Source organism: Haliotis rubra, unplaced genomic scaffold, assembly GCF_003918875.1.
Source record: "Haliotis rubra isolate DU_JTF1 unplaced genomic scaffold, ASM391887v1 Scf332, whole genome shotgun sequence".
Classification (NCBI taxonomy): domain Eukaryota; kingdom Metazoa; phylum Mollusca; class Gastropoda; order Lepetellida; family Haliotidae; genus Haliotis; species Haliotis rubra.
In genome coordinates this window covers 967,798-989,740 of record NW_025767005.1, presented here as the reverse complement: position 1 = coordinate 989,740, position 21,943 = coordinate 967,798, and the positions used below count along the sequence as shown (strand labels likewise).

The following is a 21,943-nucleotide window of genomic DNA, read 5'->3' as shown; positions in this document are numbered from 1 at the left end:
TCTAACGTGATACGCAACCTGAGATGACTGAATCAAGTTGGTTTTGGAGCAACCGAGCCTGTTTCATTTGTAGGATTTGCTGCATACACTGTTTATTAATTTTGACTTCAAACGAAAAATCCCGTACGGGTAAGGGCATGCTTTCCTTAACGCGAGGTCTGAAAAAAAATTGATAGAAAAATTGTGTCGAAATCGGTTTCGTACCATATTCTGATTAAGAGACTCGTTTAGCTACACGAGTTATTGAGTTACGCTGATTCCCTTTATATTGTCATACAGCGCTATAAATATCGCAATTGCCAATCTGATTGAAGTTGCACGACATGTTTGAATAAGGGCCTCGTCTAGTCTATTGATTCTTACAGTTAAGACTGTTCTTATGGTGATCTTGCTTCATGCTCTTTCATGCCACAGCCCTAGGTGAGGTATAAATGTGCGTCATACATTGTATTATCCACAGTGAAAATATGTTCTCGAGTTTTTCATTTTCGTTAGGATGATCCAAAGCCGTGACCACCAATATAAGGACAGAAAGTGAATGTTTTGTACCAAGATATCCTGTGTTCGAATCCAAGACGGCCTTTTCCGACTGATGGCTGTGATCATTCGTTTTCCGATAGAGGTGGCTCTTCGTCAAGATAACGTGGTCCAAATGATTTAATTGACAGAATAGCACATAGAAACACACTGGCTGTTGTAAAGGCGAATACCAACGCTAAATGGTTTACAATGGGAGACAGCTGTGGCAGAGTGGGTTAGGCGGTTGACTTTGTGTGCTGGAGATTAGGTGCCTGACTCTGAGGGTGTGGGTTTGAATCCCGCATAGGACTCAACCCAACAAAAGTACTAGAATCTGTACTTTAATGAGAAAGTGTAATCTCAAATACAACATGTGTTATATTTGACCACTTTCTAAACGGCATTGGTTGCTGGAATATTGCTAAAAGCGGCGTAAAACCAAACTCAGTCAGTCAGTCTAAACGGCATTGCGGATTCATTTACAGTGAGTGAGTGAATTTAGTTTTATGCTGCACTCAGAAATGTTCCAGCTATATGGAGGCGGTCTGTAAATAATAGAGACTGGACCAGACAATCCAGTGATCAACAGAATGAGCATCGATCAGCGCAACTGGGAACCGATGACATGTGTCAACCAAGTCAGCAAGCCTGACCGCTAGATCCTGTTAGTCGCCTCTTACGACAAGCATGGGTTGCTGAAGATCAATATTCTAACCCGGATCTTCACGGGTCTTCATTTACAGTGGATGACCTTATTGAATGTATGTCATCGTATCACCAACGGCGTTGGTCATCCCATTGTAAACACAGGGGGATCGTTGTTGGAATAGGAATGTAAACAGTCGTGTGGCTACGTTGACTGCCATCACAAGGAGACAAGGAACATTGCTCACTCAACCGAGTATTATACAGCAGTGTAAGGGCGAGGTTAGAATTCATTCCACCATGGTGTGTGGCTTTTGATTGATTAAACAAGGAAATAAGCTAAAAGTGAAAATGGATTAACAAATATACGGTTCGATATCCATTAGTCGACAGACTGGAAGAATAGATGACATAACATCAAAAAGGTTTGGATATTTATTTTACGTTTCATTGTGTGTTCGTCACCTCCAAAAAAAAAGGAAACATTGCTGCTAGCTTTTCAAAACGATCCCCGATTGTGATCGATCAGTTGAATCAATCCGCGGAGGGAGGAACATTCCTAAGTGGAGTACATCGCCCGTGACGCAGTAATCGACAGTATCTTGCACTTGGCTTTAACCCTGGGGGTATAAAAGAAAATAGTTGGCTCATTTGGCTCCTCGGCAAACCGTTAACACCAGTCAGCAGGAAACAAGGTGAAGGTGTAGAGACTTTCAGTGACTATGGACAGTTTCCAGCCTAATTATCAACAGGAAATATTCAATTTTTTGGATGAGGACAACGGTGATTACTGTGAGAATTACAAGCGTGATAATCTGAATCACATCTGTCCGCTGCACCGAGATCAAAAATGAAAGTGCTATCACTTTGTTTCATCTTTATTTCTAACGTGTTTGCAGAAAACACCTTCTCTCAGCACCATTTTCAAAGACAGAATGCACTGGACAGTTTCAAGGCAAAAGAAGCTCCCTCGGACGTCAGGCAAACCAAATCCCGGCTGCAATGTTCCGTCCTATGTTCCCAGGACGATCAGTGTGCTGCTGTGACCTACTACGATGGCCAATGCTTCAGGTACAGCTCCTCAGTATCAGACTCTGGTATCTCACTCCCGGGAGCAACAACATTCAACAAGGAAGCAGGTCAGATGCTTATTTGGTTTTCAACACAAGATATTGTATTATCCTTGTATTTGGGAGTGGTAACTTGGTATCTAAAGAGTTCACTTGCGTTATGTATATAAAAGATGTACTGTTGGGTATCGTGGAACTATTATGAAGCACTTTTTTGTACTGAACACAGGCAGTAGCTGTTCAGCAGCATTCCCCAGAATGGTGGCCTTGCTTTAGATGCTGTTTTGTATACCAAAAGTAATGTATGTACTAAATGACCGTCTAACCTACAGATGAATGTTGCAATTGTTTTAAACATAGATAACTATATATTGCAATTCGAAACTGTACAACATTTCATACACGTTTTCTTTACGGAGAGAAAAGTTTCGATTTGGAGATCCAACACGTTAAAGAAAGTGGGCTCGTCGGTAATCAATATTTATTATACATGATTGCTTGTCAAAATATTTGTTTAACAATTTATTTCCCTTTGGTGTTTAAATTGGAGATAACTTTGTTTGCCAACCTTCGGCAGAAAGGGCAGCAAATTCGTATGATAACATCCTTAAAACTGATGTGTTGTTTTGACAACTAGAAAATTAGAATGTGAAACAAAGCAATCAAGAAAAAGTAGTTATAATATGAAAACGATGCTTGATTGGCATTTTAGAAGATGATATTTGATGAACATAGAGATTTTTTCTGGGTTACATCTTCTTTTTATTCTCGAGTACAACGTTTCAGGGCTTGTTATGATGATGGGGCCAGAACAAGCCCTGAAACGTTGTACTCGAGAATGAAAAGAAGATGTAACCCAGAAAAAAATCTCTATGTTCATCAATATGAAAACGGTAAAGAAATATTAAATGGGGACCTAACAAAGGAAATGGAAATATGAGGGAGAATTTCGGATTAAGAAATTAGAAGATTAAGTTCAGATCTCCCGATCTCTCCTCTCTCTCTCTCTCTCTCTGATTACATTTCCATATCTAGTGTTAAGAGTAACATGTTATATTTGGGATTATATTTTCTTAGTAAAGTACAGATTCTAGTACTTTTGTCAGGCACCTAATCGTCAGCTGACAAAGTCAGCGGCCTAACCGCTCAGCCACTCCGACTTTGTGTACCCCTCTGATGAATCTAAATTGGCACGGCTCCCATGGCCGAAAGCTATGATTATACAGTGCCATTTACTAACAAAGTTTGAACATTTTCTAAATGGCACTGTGTAATCATAGTGTTAAGCGTATCATGACTTGATTGCTGAAGCTTCTACACAAACATTTCGGTCTGCTGAGGAAGAGGGCTTCTTCCACTTGTTTTCAGATCGCTAGGGAAATGAAATTTTCCTTCAAAGGTGGTTTAGTTCTGAGGAGATCAATGGCAATTTTGACGGTATGATCATTTCTAAACACATTTCAGTGCAATTATTTTATCTAAATAATATTATATATTTTATCTAAATTATTTTATCTAAATAATTGCATGTTGTTAAAAGAAACGTCCATTCTCAGCTGTTTTTATGGGGGAATCAATGAAACCAGACTAGATCATGACTATTAGCCTTGATGGCTTGATCATTACTTTTAACGCAAAAATAATGCCCACAGACATGGCAATAACTATTTATTTCTGTGTACTTGTATATACGGGTGGTTGTGGATTCTACGACCACCCACCCCCAATCCCTAAACAATTTCCGAAATCCAGTGTCAGTGCGCAGAAGTTTAAATATACAATATATCTTCTTCTCGTCTTCTTTCTTCTCCTCCTTGGCAATTAGTGAGACCACAAGTTGACCTCACACTGACAAAGTTTAAGAAAGCAGAAAATAATGAATTACAATATAAACAAGAGTGTAATCAATTAAAATCTAAATCAAATTCCGATGATTCGAATGCCGGTGTCTCGAATATTATGCATAACACGAAGTACCTGTCGGTCCCGACCATTCCCTGCTATTGTTGTCATCATTTGATTTCCGGTTACACGAATTCGTCTCATAAATACACACGATGACTCGAAATGGAAATTTGGTCCCGTGAGATTCAAACAATAGTAATCTTGTATACATAAGCCGAAGTCAGTCAATGAGAAGTTAATTAGTGTTGCTAACTGATCCAATTAACAAACCAGCGCGGCTCGCACCTTTCCGCTAATGTCGGGTGAGTTCAAAACGCAGATTAGTGATTTTACGGAAACGGAAGAATTAGCACATGACATTGAGTTAACTCAATCAAATCAGTTGCGTTATCTAGCAGCTTTCATTCGGTTATTACTATTCATGATCTGTATATCATGGCGGAGTTACAATGTTCCCAGCAATCTGGAGGGATAAACAGATCGGAAACATCAACTCCAAAACGTAAGCGCATTCTAAAAGTGCACACTATTGAGAAGAAGTTTGCAGCGATCACTGCAGTCGAGGCAGGTACCAAATCCAAGAGTGAAATTGCGAGAGAGTTTGAAATTCCGCCTAACACTCTTTCTACTTGGTTGAAAATGGCAGATAAGATTAAAGAATCCATGTTACAGTCAGGTGCAAAACGTCATAGGTTAAAGGAGGCTAAGTTTCCTGAACTTGAGGAAGCACTACTCAAATGGTTTAAGATAGCGCGGGACCAAAATGTCCCAATTAATGGTCCATGTCTATGCCGAAAAGCAATAGAACTAGCAACGCAACTTGGTATAACAGATTTTGTTGCCAGTACCGGATGGCTGAATCGGTTTAAAGAGAGAAATGACATTCTTTTCAAAGCTGTTTGTGGGGAATCAAAATCTGTAGATACCTATGTCTCGAATACATCGATAAGCCGAATCTTTTACTTGGTCCCCAGCGATTCGACTCATCGGGATTAGACTGCAGTTGAGATGAACAGTTACATCAGACTGTTTTACATATGTTATAAATCAGGAAATGATAGTTCCCCCCTTCCTCTACATCCAGACCCCATTTCTAAATCTGGCTCTGAGACAACAAATTCTACTCCAACTGGCTCTCAAGATACTTTGCATATTCGTTGGAGATATTGCATATAAACCTGGGTATAGAGCGTTTGCTCCTAAAGCATTCATTCTTAAGCATATGTTTCTGTTGTGAATGACTCGTGACAGCATGTTTGGATTTTTGGTAGACCAGTCATCAAAGTCTGTTATTTGTGGGAGAGGAGTGCTTATCTTTGTTATGAAAGGTCCGTTGTCAGGTGAATGTTACCGTGTTTAGGGCCATTTGTGCTCTTCAAACTCTTCCAGTTTTTGATTGGTATTTTCTACTTCCATTGGGGTCAGTTAACTTTGTTTTCAGGGAGATATGCAACTTTCCTTCGTGCATCGAACCATTTTGTGAATTTGACAAATTTGTTTGACTCATTTGAAGAGAAAGTTAAAACTTAAAGCTGCATTAGCTCTAGTGCAGCCATGTAGCGACAAGACGTGAGCAGCATCACAATATACAATCCATTATAAGGACAAATTCACGTTTGAAAGCAAATTTATATTTACACACTGTAGTGTTACATTACTATGTACAATTATTAACACGCACTATGTCAATACTATCTGGAATTTAGAACATAGGCTATAACAGCATTACTTACAATTAAAGGCACGGGATATAAAAATAATTTTGTAAAAACCAAAAACAGTTATACAGCTGCATATTTACAATACTTGTTTGGTTTCGAGTAGTATATAATTAAATGTGACACAGGGGTAAACATATGTTTCACATTTGCTGTTTGATAATGTGAAACCCTTGGCATTGCCAAGACCACACAGTGGAGCAAAATATACTTGACGGTGAACATTTCATCACAAGGGATGGTCTGGATAAACAGATAACGGTTTGTCAGGAGCCGTCTTAGCCGAAGCATCGACTGTTGTGTTAACACTAAAATATTAACATCAATTGGCCAGGAGAAACCACATTTGAAGTGTCAGGGTAAATGAATTTGTCAGGGGAAAATGTTTTGCTGATCTTGTAGTTTGGCATTAAGTCTGTGACGTCTGAAACTAATGAAAATATGTAAATTCCTTTGTTTGTTATTACATGTGAGAATGATTGCCATTTTAACACAGGTGGAGCCTGGAATATGTTCTTAGTTTTCACTCATTGAGAGTGTTTGTCTTTATCATAAACTTAGGTCATGTAGTCAGTACACGCTCACTGCCATGCTTCTTTCACACATATTACGAACGATTTGCTTCGAATAATTCCGTCAGAGTCCGTCAGGCATAACTCAGTTTTGGAGTCCTTAGGTTTCAGTCCTTTTATATTTTTATTACCTACGAGGGCGGAAATATCGGGGTTCATATTTTTCATACGATGCCTTAGGGCAAAATATCATTTTGTCAGTGACGTCATGAACAAGGCTATGACGTCACGTTTCTTCTGTGACGTCGTGTTCTACATGCGGCGACGGCGGGTAGCCAGCCTGTGTTTAATAGTAGATTTGGGTTTATTTTCCTCAATTTGACGACTTCGGTAATAAACAGAATCTTATATTCGTGCCCATATCATACTATGTTTACGACACTCGTGCCTAAATATCGGCATATCCCTCGCTCTCGCTCGGGAAATACCAACATTTAGGCATCGTAAACATAGTATGACAGGGGCACTCATATAATATCCTCTATGTCTGTCTACAGCGGAGGTGAACGTTTACAGCACTAAAACAGACATACGTACATTTAGAGAGAACGTTCAGTCTCAGCGATAACGTTTTAGGTTTTGGCCAAATCTTTGTCAAGTTCCATTAGTACATATGTTATTGATAGGAAAGTCATTGATACTTTGTTGTGCAACGCCAACAGTTTTTCTGCGCCTCAGGAAATACGGAATTTACAAGGGTCTTACAGTCCAGTACAGCCTTTCAAAACCCCGTGTAACTAATTGTCCTAGTCTAGGGCTGATGAATGTCCAAGGACTGACGCCGCGGGTGACGTCACAAAAAAGTACAAACTCCGCTGGGACTTCAGAGGCAGAGCGGGCAACATTATGCGCAAGGGTCCGTGAGGTTGACCGATTTGATGGGCAGAAGGGGAACATTTTTGTGCAAACGGTCGTTCTAAAATGGTTGTCGTCCTATGGAATCTTGCTGGCATGCAATATTGGGAAGATGCTTTCAGCCAGTCCTCACATTTGTGCAGCAACATGGTCAATTTCAGTATGACAATTCCAAGACTCATTCTACAGTTCTGACGCGTAACGTCTTACGTAACGCCGGTGTTGATATCACCGACTGGCATTCCCAGACGTGAAAGCGATCAGCACGGAAGACGAATGCCACAGCAGATGAACCAACCCTTCCAATAACCTGGGCAAGTACTCGTTGACCAATGGTCACGACATCCGGTTAGAGTACCAAGTCCTAATGTCCATGAGAAGACGTTTCCGTCCTTGGAGGATCTATGCGTTTTTTACTTCATCTGTTCATTTTGATCAGAGTGAAGTTGAGGGTCTTCAAACACACATTTTCATCGTCTGCAATGTTACCAGGATGATAGCAGCAACACTCATATATCTTTTTCTACTAATTATAGGTATTGTTGATGTGCAATTGTTATTGCTAGCCAGAGCCAAAATAGTCTGTACTATAGATATCTCAATGATATTTTATTCGCACCAGTTTTAAATGTTTTGCACATTGGTGTGATAACAAATTTGCCTTGAATGATGTACACTTGATAATTATGATTCTGTTTGTCCTCAGGGGGATGTCCTGAGTCTCAGGGCTATACGTTAGTCCAGTCACTACAACTGTGTTACAAGCTGTACACTAATCCCTGGTTGAACTGGAGAGACAGCCAGACCCGATGTGAGAGTGATGGCGGACGTCTCATTATACTTAACACTGAACAGAAGCACGACTATATCGGAGATTTAATGACGCGTACGTCTTCGACATATGGTACGTAAATTTATACCACTAGGGAAGGTTATGTCCATTGTTCTTGGAAGAGTTTTATTTTGGTAATCTTCCCCATGCCTAATACATTAAATAAGTATGCCCTCGTGGTGTAAGCAGTTTAATCACCCTCACTACGGTAGTTATTTAAATAAACTCTGCTCGGGCTAAAGCCCACCTCAGCGTTTATTTAAATAACTCCCTTGTAAGGGTGATTGACCTATACATAACCATGTACATGCACTCGGGCAGTTTCCAACTATAGACAAGAAGAAACAGTTTATGGCAACAACTTTAAACTCAGTTTTAAGAACTATCTCTAAATAATACTTGCAAAGTTTGATTTATGTTACTACCGTAGTTTCTGAAAATGGTAGGGCTGGTGGCCAAGCCAGGAAACCTTGTTTTTACAAATTGAAAAGCAACGAAAGGCAAGACTTGTTTAGTATGTCTTTGATAAATCTAAAACGTTTCATGCTAAAAGCATTCAATATGATCGAAAATGGAAGCTGCAAATGTTAGTGTAGTTTGTTCCCAAGTAAGACAAGTGTCATCAGAAGATGACAAATCCCCCGGCCCCCACAAATTTGAAAGAACAAATCATCTGACAGTTACTTAAACACCAACTTGAATTTCTAGACTAAGTCCAAATCGTTTCCATGGAAATACAAAAAATTAAGTGCCAAAATCCCCAAGTAGCAAAAGCCACCACTTCAAGATATGTTTGATATATCTGCCAAGTTTTGTTGAAAGATATTGAACGGTTTTCGAGTTTTACTCCGGAAACGGAGCTCACTCCTCCATTTTGAGACTACTTTCAAATCGTTTCTAGGGAAATCATGAAAAATAAAAAATACCAAAAAACTACAAATAGCACAATTAACTTCCGGAAACGAATGTGACGTGACGGAAGAAGCAATATCAATAGCTATTGTTTTCCACCGATAGTGTGGGATTTTTAATTCGCATAAAAGGGTGTTGATGTTGCTGACGAACGTGTCGGATCTTGAGGAACCAATTACCAGAGTAAAGCATGCCAGCAATAGCATATGTTCAACAGCAAAGCTGCCACATGAGGAATTTGTTTGAAAAATAGCCAAATACAATTGTACTGGCAAAAGCAATCCGGCATAGGCAGTTCGGACAACATGGTCAAACGCCCATCTTTTATTACACCACATCACAACACACAAAAATCCGGGCAATTACATGTCCACTGTACATCCGTCCACTGTTATCCGGGCAAAACCACCAATTGGCCTTTGAAACGTCTTTGCTCTGTTAGTGTGATTATTTCAACATTTCACGAAACAATAAGTCTTACCACAACTGCCTTTCAGTATATCTCGTCCTCCGTTATGTTTAGTTACTAACGTCTTTACGATCATAACCCCATAATGATGACCTACTATTACATATTCTTAGATGCTTCTCTAAAAGATCAAAGGCGCCGACAGTACTTTTTTCAGGCGATAAAGTACACTTTTTCCACTAGATCACACTGTATTGACGCCACTACGGCATTCTCGTCTGCCCCCTCGTAATGAAAAGTACCCTTGGTAACAGTGTGCGAAATATACTCATGCCAATAATGGTTGTCACCCCCTTCATTTTTTTTAATTGGAGAGGGGTGTGGGGTGTGGTGTGTGTGGGGTTGGGGTGGGGAGGGGGTGACAACCATTATTGGCATGAGTATAGTTTTTATAGTTTGCTAGCCAGTCGGGCTAGCTATGCCTGAGAATTACTAGCTCCCACAATAATTCACAAGCCCGAAATTTGAATGTAGACACGGGTTTCACCATTAAGCTGCTAATATGATGAACACTTTTATCATGACATAATATTGCATGATTTAAATGTGCATTATAACTTAACATTCGGAGAGAGTGATATTTTTACAAAATGACCCCATGACCATTCACTAGCCAGTCGGACCAGTGACTGAAGATTTACTGGCCTGAATGGACTTTTATTAGCCACGGGCTAGCGGGCCAGTGGCTATTTCGCACACTGCTTGGTAACGGACGTCACGATGAATATCAGTTGCCATCGCCTCGTAACGTCTCCCAAAGTAACCTACTCCGTAGCGCCCCGTTTCCTGCTTTGCAGTTGCTTCTCTCGGCTTACATCACTGGTGGAAACATTACGTTTAACTTATTTCGATGGATAAATGTCTCAGCTCGAGTCACAATTAAACAGCGACATGGCCATGTTTGCTGATTGAGCGTATGTCCACAGTCCCACAATGCATCCGTGGAATGTCGCGTGACTATTCAACTTCATCTGGATTTACTGTTCAAACCTTACGTTGGTAGTGGAAGTGCTACTTTAACATTGCCCAATGTGGTTTACGATAATCACAAACGTAACGAAAATAGAGAAGATATTTAACCCGAACATAAACAATCTTCAAAATGTTTATCATTTGCTTTTCTGGTAACATACGTCTTAACGTAGGGGGACAGACACGCCAATAGAACAGCACGTCAGTTAGCCCTAAGCGAGGGTTGTTAATTTAGGTCATCGACGCCGTCGTTTTTCTGTTTGTTTTCTGCCTTAGATTAATCGTAATTAACCTTCGAGAGTATTAAATTTGGCATCTTTGTAGGGAAATACAGTTCGCGCTACCACTATGGATAGTGTAATAAACTATACTATTCAAAAATGAAAAGCATAACCCAGAAATCTGTTTCGAAAATGTTATATTTTCAAACATGTATAACTCGTCGACAAATATACTTTAGTACATGGATTTTTGCATCAGTTCAGAAGAAGGAAATGTCTAGATAAACAAGTGGATAATTTTAGGTAAAGGAGACGTTGAGCGCCGTGGTGACGACGTAGCACGGGCCCGACGTCGGATCTCCTGTCTTCCAGTCCAATCTCTCTCAACCTGTTCCGTACAGTTTGACCGGATATCCTCTGAAGTCCAGGCACCCTGGCTGCTATGCTCTCACCCGTGGCAGTACGATCACGCAAATGTAGTACCCGGATGCACCGATCTTGGGCTGCAGTGGTGACTCGAGGTCTGCCTGTACGGGGCGGTCATTTGTTATACCTGTTTGGTTGTAACGAGCTGTAAGCCGTGATATCGTGCTCAGATTAACATTCAGACGCCTCGCAACAGAAACCTTGTAATCTCCAGCGTGCATTCTTTCAATGGCGATGTTCCTTGTCGCAGCGTCAATACCTGGCGTAGTGCTTTGACCTTGAAACTTCTTCAAAACGAATGCCGATTTCCGAAAGTAATCTGGATTTATATAGCCAGACAGTGCATGCTTTTTGCTTCACAATTTCAACTGGTAGATGATTTCTGTTGCGGTGTGATGATGCCTTTTTAATCCTTGTAAGAACTCTCATCAAAATCAACATTTTCAGGTCAAGTCGATTTTTAGCTTGTGTAATATCATGTTATCAACACTTTTGTTACATATTTTGACTATTGTTTGAACACAGTTGGTAATTAATAGATTTTAAAAAATACAAAACGCCTATGCGTTTCTATTTTTGTTTTGGATAATATATATAAACTAAAAATCCTATCAACCAAGAATAAGGACTTAACAAAAAGGAAACTTTGGAAGCCAGCAAATCCGCCGCCACAAACCTTTGATCAGCAGAGACCAAGAATACTACATACCGTTGGCCTATGAAGAATTAATCAAACTATAGACTGTATTAAAGAATCCTAAAAAAAACTTAATCCTCCTTGTTTATTGGCATCACCACCAGTCAGACCGCCTCCGTGGTGTAGTTGTTAGAGCGTCCACCCGGAGTGCGGAAGGTCGCGGGTTCGATCCCCGACCGCGTCATACCAAAAGACGTTAAAATATGGTACTTGTTGGTCCCTGCCTGGCGCTCGGCATCAATGGGTACAACAAGGACTGGTCGGCTTGGAGTCAGTATAATGTGTCTGAGTGGGGTATTCATGCTTCACTGTGGCATGGTATCTAAATGGGCTAGCACTATAAAACCAGCTTCAGTCTGGGCTAGTACAAGCAGCCGCACATACACATTCACACGCATCCACGTTGTCATACGAGCGAAATATTCTCAAGCACGACGTTAAACGTTAATTCCACTACCACCACCAGTCCCATTTGTTGTTCTTCAATTACATGCTGTTGTTAATGTTAATCTGCTGTTTGTCAAAACATACTATGTATATACTTCTCATCATTTGGTTGTTGTCACTTTTAGCTTGATAACGGTGTAAGTATCTACACCGAAACGTCGCTCTAGGCAATAAACATGAAGTTGTCATCCATGAAGTTGCATGTTTCATTTTTCACTCACCAACTTCTAGAATGGCAATCAAACAATTATATAAACAGCACGTCACAATTTAATTCTGGACTCACAAAAGTCCAGAAACTCTCCGCTTTGTGGCCTTTTTCTAACAAGGCATTTGACAAAATTAAACATGCAGTTGTTATGAATATATGCTACCAAGGTTAAACAAAAATGATTTTTTTTGAAAATTCAAACTTTAAACTCGCTCGCCCATGTATGTTTATAAGTATCGTGACACAAAATTCAACACATTTTGACTTAATTCGGCTAACTTAGAACGATATTTTAAAAACATTTTGGCCCATCAGCGAGAATATTTACTTTTACTCAAAATACATGTTTTCCCATGTTTTGGAGGTTGTAAATGGATGAAAGTACGGTTGTAAGTATGACACAAAACACAGCTCATTTTGACCTAATTCGGCTAATTCAGAGCGATATTAAAAAATATCGCCCATGGGCGAGATTATTTACTAATACTCAATATACATTTTTCCACGTTTTTGGAGGTTGTAAATGAATGAAAGTATGATTATAAGTATCACGACAGACAATTCAGCTAGTTTTGACTAAATTCAGCTAACTTAGGCGATGTGTGACTTTTCCTGCAGGTGCCCTGGTGGGTCTGGAGGTGTACAGTGAGACTTCGTATGCGTGGACCGACGGGTCAACCTTCATCCGCTCTGGGGGAACGAGCAGCCCGTTCTACAAAGGATACAAGGCTTGTGCATACATGCATAAAGCGACACTTAAAACAACGGTCTACACAAACGCTGGTTGGTCCTTGTGTGAAGTCGTTCTGTAAAGGTGTGATCCACATGGGTCCAGGGTACCATGACGTCGACAGTTTCGTTGCCTGTTCCTTAAACTTTAAACTAATCGCCGAAAGCATGTGCATTTAATAACAATAATAATAATATTAATAACAATAATGCTAATTTTTGCGCCTAGAATCCAAAACGACTCTGGCGTTACATTATTACCCTGACGGAATTGTACTTTCAAAGCCGCTACTAAGCGACCGTATAGCTCCGTACATCCGCTTTCCACGTACCCATTTTGAACAGCTGGGTGGACTGAGTGGCATGTGGACGAAGTGCCTTGCCCAGGAACGCAACACAGTATGAGACCCAGGTCACAAATTTTGGTGTCTCCACCGGCATTCGAACCCGGGCCTTTGGCGTGAGAGGCCAGCATGCTAACCACTACACCACTGTGCTCCATTTACAACGATGTACAAGTGTCTTGTAAAGCCAGCGCTTACGGAGCTTCCTGCAAGGAATGTGACATCTTACTTGGTCATGAAATCATCACCATTTGATGTAAGGTTAACAAGAAAACGGCACACAGACTAGTAATTAGTGATATCAGTAAGTAACCGCACAAACAGGATGAACGGTGTACAACAATGAATCTCCAAAGACCTTTTGAGAAGGTAAAATAGGGGTTTGCGTGATAGCAGCAATATGCACTTGGCCAAAAAGCACAAGTCAATGCATCCACGAATATCCTGAAAGCTTACTTAATATCTGTTAAGAAGCGTTGCTCTGCCTTTTTATCCCGGAAAGACCGTGATTTCCTACACAACAAGATGAGGAAAGAGGTCCCGTGTGACTCACGTATCGGAATAGCTATATTTCCAGACAATGCTGTCTCGAAGCACATGGGTGAGGTGAGGTGAAATTGGGTTTAACGTCGTGCTTGAGAATATTTCGCTCATATGACGACGTGCATGCGTGTGTATGTGTATGTGCGGTCGCTTGTACTAGCCCAGACTGAAGCTGGTTTTATAGTGCTAGCCCACTTAGATACCATGCCGCAGTGAAGCATGAATACCCCACTCAGACACATTATACTGACTCCGAGCCGACCAGACCTTTAATGCCGAGCGCCAGGCAGGGACCAACAAGTACCATATTTTAATGTCTTTTGGTATGACGCGGTCGAGGATCGAACCCGCGACCTTCCGCTCTCTGGGAGGACGCTCTAACCACTACACCACGGAGGGGATTTCGAAGCACATGGAATCATATCGGTGTTACCTTCAACTTCGACACAACGGTGCGTGAATTCGAACAAAACATACTGAAGTATTTTTCCTTACGAGTATGCCTAAAATACCAAGGCAGTCAAACACTTTCTTGTCGAACTGTGATGTGTCGAAATTGTCTCGAATCTTGGCCCCTCCATCTTCCTTATTTAGTTATCCTTTGGGATTGATATTCATCGAGGGGCAGTGGTGTTGTATATTTGTGCTCCAACTCTACAGGCATTACCATTGACGCTGAGGACAGAGTAGAAAGATCTGTAAGTTGTTTCGTAATGTAAATAAGGGGAGATAACTCTTGCCTCTGATCTCACATGGCATGACAAGTTAAAAGCAGACCAGCAGCGATCATTATACCATTACAGAGAGGGTGAGTTTTACGCCCCTTTTAGCAATATTCCACCAATATTCCAGCAATATCACGGCGGGGGACACCAGGAATGGGCTTCACATTGTACTCATGTGTGGAATCGAACCCGGGTCCTCAGCGTGACGAACGAACGCTTTAACCACCAGTCTACCCCCACTGCCCCGCAAGCTGGATAACAGTTGCTGAAACTTGAAGATTTGCTATAATTACTTCTCTTGTATTACATTACCTTTGAATTTGTACTGCCATTAAATATTGTCCTGCCATAGTGATACACTTGTAGAGATTTGTTATCTCAGTTGAGTTTAGAAAACAAATCTGTTAATTACAGCACATATCTTTGTTGTCCTTTAACTGACAGATTATCGGTTAACTTTATAGTTTCATCTTGCGAATCAATACGTAACGATGTACGGCTCCGGAACGACTATGGTGAGTGAGTGAGTTTAGTTTTATGCCGTTTTTTTGCAATATTCCAGTAATACTACTATGGCAGGAATGGGCTTCACATTGTATCCATGTGGGGAATCGAACCTGGACCTTCGGCGTGACGAGCGAACCCTTTAACCACAAGTCTACCACCTAACTATGAAATATAGTGAGGATATCAGCCGTTCGTTAGAAGGTGAGCTTATCTTTGCACCCATCATAAACGAATACAGTGGCTTGTACATTGTTCACCTTGAAATACTATGGGAACATGTAATATGGTACAAACTAAAATTAGGAACCATATGGGACATCATTTTATGGCCCCGGATCGCTACAACTGAACAGAGGGTAGTCACTGGATTGCCGAAGATGCTGCCAAAATTAATGATGAGGCGGTCATCAATACTCACACTCACGTCGAACAAATAATTAGAGGGATTCCACGGGCACCACATGGATTTGGAATGAATGCACGGTGAGTGAGTTTAGATTTACACCGCATTAAGCTATTTGGCAGCAATGTCACGGCAGGGGACACCAGAATGCCTTCACATTGTACCAATGTGCTGAAGCGAACCCGGGTCTTCGGCGTGACGATCGAACGCTGTAACCACTAGGCACACTCCGGCACAGCGATGAGTAACATAACATCACTGCCTCAGGCTAATTTGCATATCACGTGACTGGACTTTTCTCTTGTTTGTAAACAAACGCGCATATTAATAATAAGAAGAGTCTGGACTCACGAAACCTTTTCGGCGCTCTCTTCATATTGTTTTACATTGTTACATAAATATTCTTCCACAACTGCGACAGTAACGTCTATGACAGTACAGATTTAGATATCAAACTGGCTGCATCGTTTGCTCTCCATCAGCTTCGATGATAGCACGTGGAGCCGTACAACCTATGTAAACAAAGAATCGCTACGCAAATCGAAATAGTGTTACATGTTTTTGGATATTTTCTCAGCGAAACTAAGCATTCTATTAAAGATGTTTAGTTAGATGTGTAGACTCGTCAAAAATAAAAGAGTAAAAGAAATCTGTACATTATATTGAATGGACATTGCAAGATGTGACGAATCGTCACATTTTTCTGGCCTGTTGCAGAGGTACTATGCTGGCTTGCCGCATGGAACTCTGGGTAGGAGATTGACCACTAGGCTGCCTCAACGAATGCAAGGATCTACTTACGGGCCCTGTTGTCGTTCTCTGTAAACGTGGACAACTGCTTTTGATACTGGAATGACTGATTCAGAATTGATTATTTACAGGTTGCCGTCATATGGCCTGAGTAGGAATGGGTTAACCTAGGTCAAAACTTTGTTTCCCTAGCTTTTGTGACCGGTTAAGAGTGATATGTTTACCTTTTTCGCAAAGGCTTTGTGTCGTCACCAATGTCAGTGATCCGTTCATATAATCACTGATGTAATTTTTACGCCAACTGGAACTGGGACTGCTTATGAATGGACGTTTTAATAAGAGTTGTATATTTTACGGTCACATCTCCTGTATAAGATTCCGTTTGCCACTTATCAGTTCCTGAAACTGTTTGTCTGAAAGCAGGTATGAGTGAGTGAGTTTAAATGTAAAGTCACTTTGGCAATATTTCAGCCATATCGTGACTAAATCATTTTTTTATAGATTACTAATAATTAAAGGTAATTTATGAACAAAACTGTCAACAACGGACAGTAAAACAACTAGAATATCACAGGACAGCACACTATAAAAACAGGCTATAGATTGAACGCAGGTATGCCATCTCAGAGTTAATCTGTGCATAATGTGAATAATTACGTGCGTGAGTACGTGTACGTATGAGCCAACAGTTGTTTATTCGAGAGCATGATAAAATAATGTGTTTACAGAAGTGAGTGAGTGAGAGTGAGTTAATATTTAACGTCACATCGGCAATATTTCAGCCATATCGTGACTAAAACTAGTTCTAAATTTATAATACATACATATAATATTTAAAACCCTGTCAACGAAGGACAATAAAACCACTAGATTATCACAGATTGAGTTAAAACTACCTAGCATATATCTTTAAAAAGTAGAAAATTATTTCTGGACAATACAATGTAAAATTGGGATATAGATCGCCAACGACTGAAGGTAGATCACCATACTAGGGACCATGGGGACTTACAGTGCCTTTGCTACCTGCATGGACCCTAGTTGGATTTACATCATCCCTTCAGCCGCTGGCGATTGTAGGAAAATGTAGCCGGCAGTGAAAAGAACAAAGATACTACGTTTAAAATATGGCAAGTTTACATTTTACTTTGAATGTTTTGGGACTTAGGTACCCTCTCAGGAGGACAATAATTTTACAGTACTTTAACCCCTTCTGAGGGTACAGCCACTAACAATCTAAGTTACTAATCTAAATTACCAATCTTTAAAGTATGTCTATTTACAAAACACATTAATCAGAATTCATGAAACAAATCAATTTATTTTTAAAAAAACAATAATTAAATGATAATGAACATTTGTAAAAAGATCCTTCATTGTTTTTACATTGAAATATTTATCCCTTTTGATGGAGAATTCAACACAGTCAAGCAGGACATGCTTGACCGTGGTTCTCTCATCACAAGGGATACAAAACGGAGGATCTTCACCTTTTAATAGGTATTTGTGAGTATAACGCGTATGGCCAATGCGACATCGTCGCATAATGACCCCCTCAAATCTGTACTGACAACCCAAGTAGGTGTAACCAACATAACGTTATATTTCATGTAATTTGTTAATACCTACTTGGGTGTCCCACTTCTTCTGCATCAGATCACGGATGTAAGTTCTAATGCTAGCTTTGTAATCAGAGTATGGAATAAGAAATGGTATTACAGATTTATTGAGTGCCGCCTTAGGAGCAAGAGCAGCCATTGTATTCCCAGAAATGCCAACGTGGCTGGGTAACCAACAGAAGACGACGTCGCATTGGCCAGTAGCAAGCTCATTATACAATTCAATAATTTATATTAAAAGTGGATGTTTACAAGAAAGATTTTTAATAGCCTGAAGACACGAAAGAGAATCGGAAAAGATTATGTATTGTTTATATTTACGGTGTTTATTAATATATTTAAGAGCTGTTAGTATGGCGTTAGCTTCTCCTGTGAAAATAGAGCTGTTATCAGGTAATCTAGAAGATATTGTTCTGGATCCAATGACAGTGGCACATGCCACCGCGCCACCATCCGTGGACCCATCAGTGAATAATGATTTATATGTATTTGATTTAGATTTTAATTGATTACACTCTTGTTTATATTGTAATTCATTAGTTTCTGCTTTCTTAAACTTTGTCAGTGTGAGGTCAACTTGTGGTCTCACTAATTGCCAAGGAGGAGGAGAAAGAAGACGAGAAGAAGATATATTCTCCAGCTCAATGCCGGCAGCAGAAATGAATGGTTTAATTATGTGCCCAAGAGGCGGAACAAGAGAAGGCTTTTTGTTATACAAATCCTCATAAAGAGGAGTGAAGACACAGTTAAATGCAGGGTTAGAATCGTTAGAATATAGTTTGATATTGTTAAGATAATTTAATACGGCGTTGGGACAGAGAAGGCTCATCTGCCTCGACATAGAGACTATCAACTGGAGAAGTTCTAAATGATCCAAGACAAAGTCTTAGACCTTGGTGGTGAACAGAATCAAGTAGTTTAAGGTTGCTTTTGCAGGCTCCGCCATATACGATAGAGCCATAATCAAGTTTAGATCGCTCCAATGATCTGTATAAGTGAAGGAGGGTAGTTTCTCACACACACACACACACACACACACACACACACACACACACGCACGCACGCACGCACACACACTTTTAATTGGAGACAACCTTTAACAAATCGAGTGCCTTCAGGCATTTAGCTTTAAGGGATTTAATATGAGGCAGGAATGTTAAATGGGAGTCGAAAATTAGGCCGAAGAATTTGGCCTCCTTTACAACTTTGATGGGAGTGCCATTTAAAGATAGTTCTGGGTCTTTATGAGGCTTATACTTTCTACAAAAATGTATACAATTAGTTTTTGATTTAGAAAATTTAAAGCCGTTTTTATTTATTTTGTTTAAACATTACTGCAGTTGCCGTTCAATAGTATGCATATTTTCCACAAATAATGATCCATCAATTGAATCATTTAAAACCGTTGATAAACTATTGATCTTGATGCTAAACAGTGTGACAGACAAAATACTGCGTTGTGGGACACCCTGGTCCTGATTATAATGATCATATAGGGTTGAACCCACTCGGACTTGAAATTGCCTGTCTTTTAAAACCGTGATATAAAAAGAGGCAAACGGCCTCTCAAACCAAAATCAGGTCAATCCTTCAAAATGCCATGCTTCCAGGTCGTATCATAAGCTTTCTCAAGATCAAAGAAAATTTATACAGCATGTTGTTTATTTACTATAGCATTTTTAACAAAGGATTCTAAACGTACCAAATGATCAATGGTACTACGACTTTTCCTGAAACCACATTGAATATTTGTTATAAGGTTATTGGTTTCAAGATACCAAGTTAATCTATTATTCACCATACGTTCCATGGTTTTACAGACACAGCTAGTTAGAGATATCGGTCTGTAATAAGACAGATCTGTGTGATCCCTGCAAGGTTTTGGTATTGGGACTACAATGGCATTACGCCACGAAGGAGGAAATTCTCCAGACGTCCATATTTGGTCAAATATATCTAAAAGGGTCATCAGACATGGTTCAGGTAAGTGTTTCAGTAACTGGTAATGTATATTATCATCACCCGCTGCAGTGTCATGAGCTTGATCAAGAGCAGTATGTAGCTCATGTAATGAAAACACTTCGTTATTATCTTCACCGTTATTTGATTCGAAATTAAGTTTTGTCTTTTCCTGTTGTTTCTGATATCTCTGAAACTCAGAGACATAATTTGCCGATGATGAATTTTTGGCAAGAGTTTCGCCAATTTTATTTGCAATTCTAGACTTGTCAGTAATTAAATTATCACCATCTTTAAGATGGTGAACAGCAGATTTTGAACCTTTGCCTTTAATTCTTTGAACCATGTTCCATACCTTAGACATTGGCGTGTGTGAATTAATTTTTGAGACATAATTTCTCCAAGATTGTCTTTTGTTTGTTTAAAGGTACGACGCGGCTTTGCATTGAGTATTTTAAGTTTATTTAAGTTATGGACAGTTGGATGATGGCGGAAATAACGCTCCGCCTTTTTCCTCCCTTTCTGGCTTGTCTACAATCTGTATTAAACCATTGTTTTCGAACATGTGGAGTCGTAGAAGACTTTGGTATACACTCATCAGCTATTTGCTTTAAAACGTCAGCAAAAGTTTGAATGGAATCAGTTATATCACTGAAACATTCAGGTCGTAGTTTCGATTTACATATAGTTTGATATAAAGACCAGTTAGCCTTCGAAAAGTTCCATCTTGTATACGAAGGAGAATCAGATGGAGTTATTTCTGAAAGGATAGTTGGGAAGTGGTCACTTCCACAAAGGTCATTATGAACAGACCAATCAAATTCATGCAGGAGGTTAGAATCTGCAAGAGACAAATCCGGAGAAGAATAAGTGCCAGTTGCAGGATGCAGGAATCATCATTAAATATGCAGAGGTCATTATTGGAAATAAAATCTTCAAGTATTTTGCCTTTAGTACTAGTGTGGGTTGTGACCGTTTAGGTCACCCATGATAACACATCATGGGGAGTTTCGGGAGTTGATCATGGATTGATTGAATATAAGTCAGCTGATGTGTCGATGAAGGCGGAATATACAGAGAGCATAAGGTAAATGCTACACCCAGAGTAAGTCGCACTGCAACAGCTTGGAGATTAGTGTTAAGTGTAACAGGGCTGTGAATAACATCCTGTCGTATAAGGATAGTAGAACCTCCAGTGGCTCTATCACCTGGAGGGGAAAAATAATGATAGGCATCAAACTGACGTAAGCTAAAATTATCTGTCTGCTTCAGATACGTTTCTTGCAGACAGAACGCTGATGGTGTTAAATCCTGGATTAATAGCTGTATTTCATTAAAATTTGTCCGTAATCCTCTACAGTTCCACTGCATGATATGTTTAAATAGACCTATCTTTTAGGTGGATTTATAGGGGATCTACCCCGCACCTTTTTCGAGGGCGACAAGCTATGTGCCCTAGAATGGACGTTTTCGGACACGTCCATGTCCTCAAGTGATCTTTTTTTTCGTTATATAATTTGATCTTTTCATCTGACCCTTGGGGGGCTCTGCCACATTGTTTTTTCTAAGGATCTGGCTTCGATTTGGTTTTGCTTTTGACGATTTGCTGAACATTTCTGTTAGAATGAGTCATTTGAGATGACGGAGAAGATGTATCACGTTCAGAAGATGGTTCTGATTGCGTTTTGGGCGAGCCAGGAAGACTTCGTGGTTCCACAGTTTGTGTAGACATTGCAGGTGATACAATTTCAGGAGACTCGGTTTTGAGCCATGTCAAGTTCGTCTGACAGCTTGCAGAGGACTTGGTTACCGTAGGAGTTATTTCAGACGATGATTTTGCTATGGACGCATAAGTGTCCTTGATCTCAGATCTTAAGACAAGCTTTTTTTGCA

At 40.0% G+C, this 21,943-nt stretch overlaps 1 protein-coding gene across 1 annotated transcript; it reads left to right on the top strand.

Moving 5' to 3' along the window:
* Window positions 1-1,694: 1,694 nt before the first annotated feature.
* On the top strand, window positions 1,695-13,367 carry LOC124284275. Its single transcript, XM_046720352.1, has 3 exons — window positions 1,695-2,303; window positions 7,991-8,188; window positions 13,090-13,367. Exons 1-3 carry the CDS (start codon window positions 2,015-2,017, stop codon window positions 13,281-13,283), a joined length of 681 nt encoding a protein of 226 aa, XP_046576308.1. The 5' UTR covers window positions 1,695-2,014; the 3' UTR covers window positions 13,284-13,367.
* The last annotated feature ends 8,576 nt before the right edge of the window (window positions 13,368-21,943 follow it).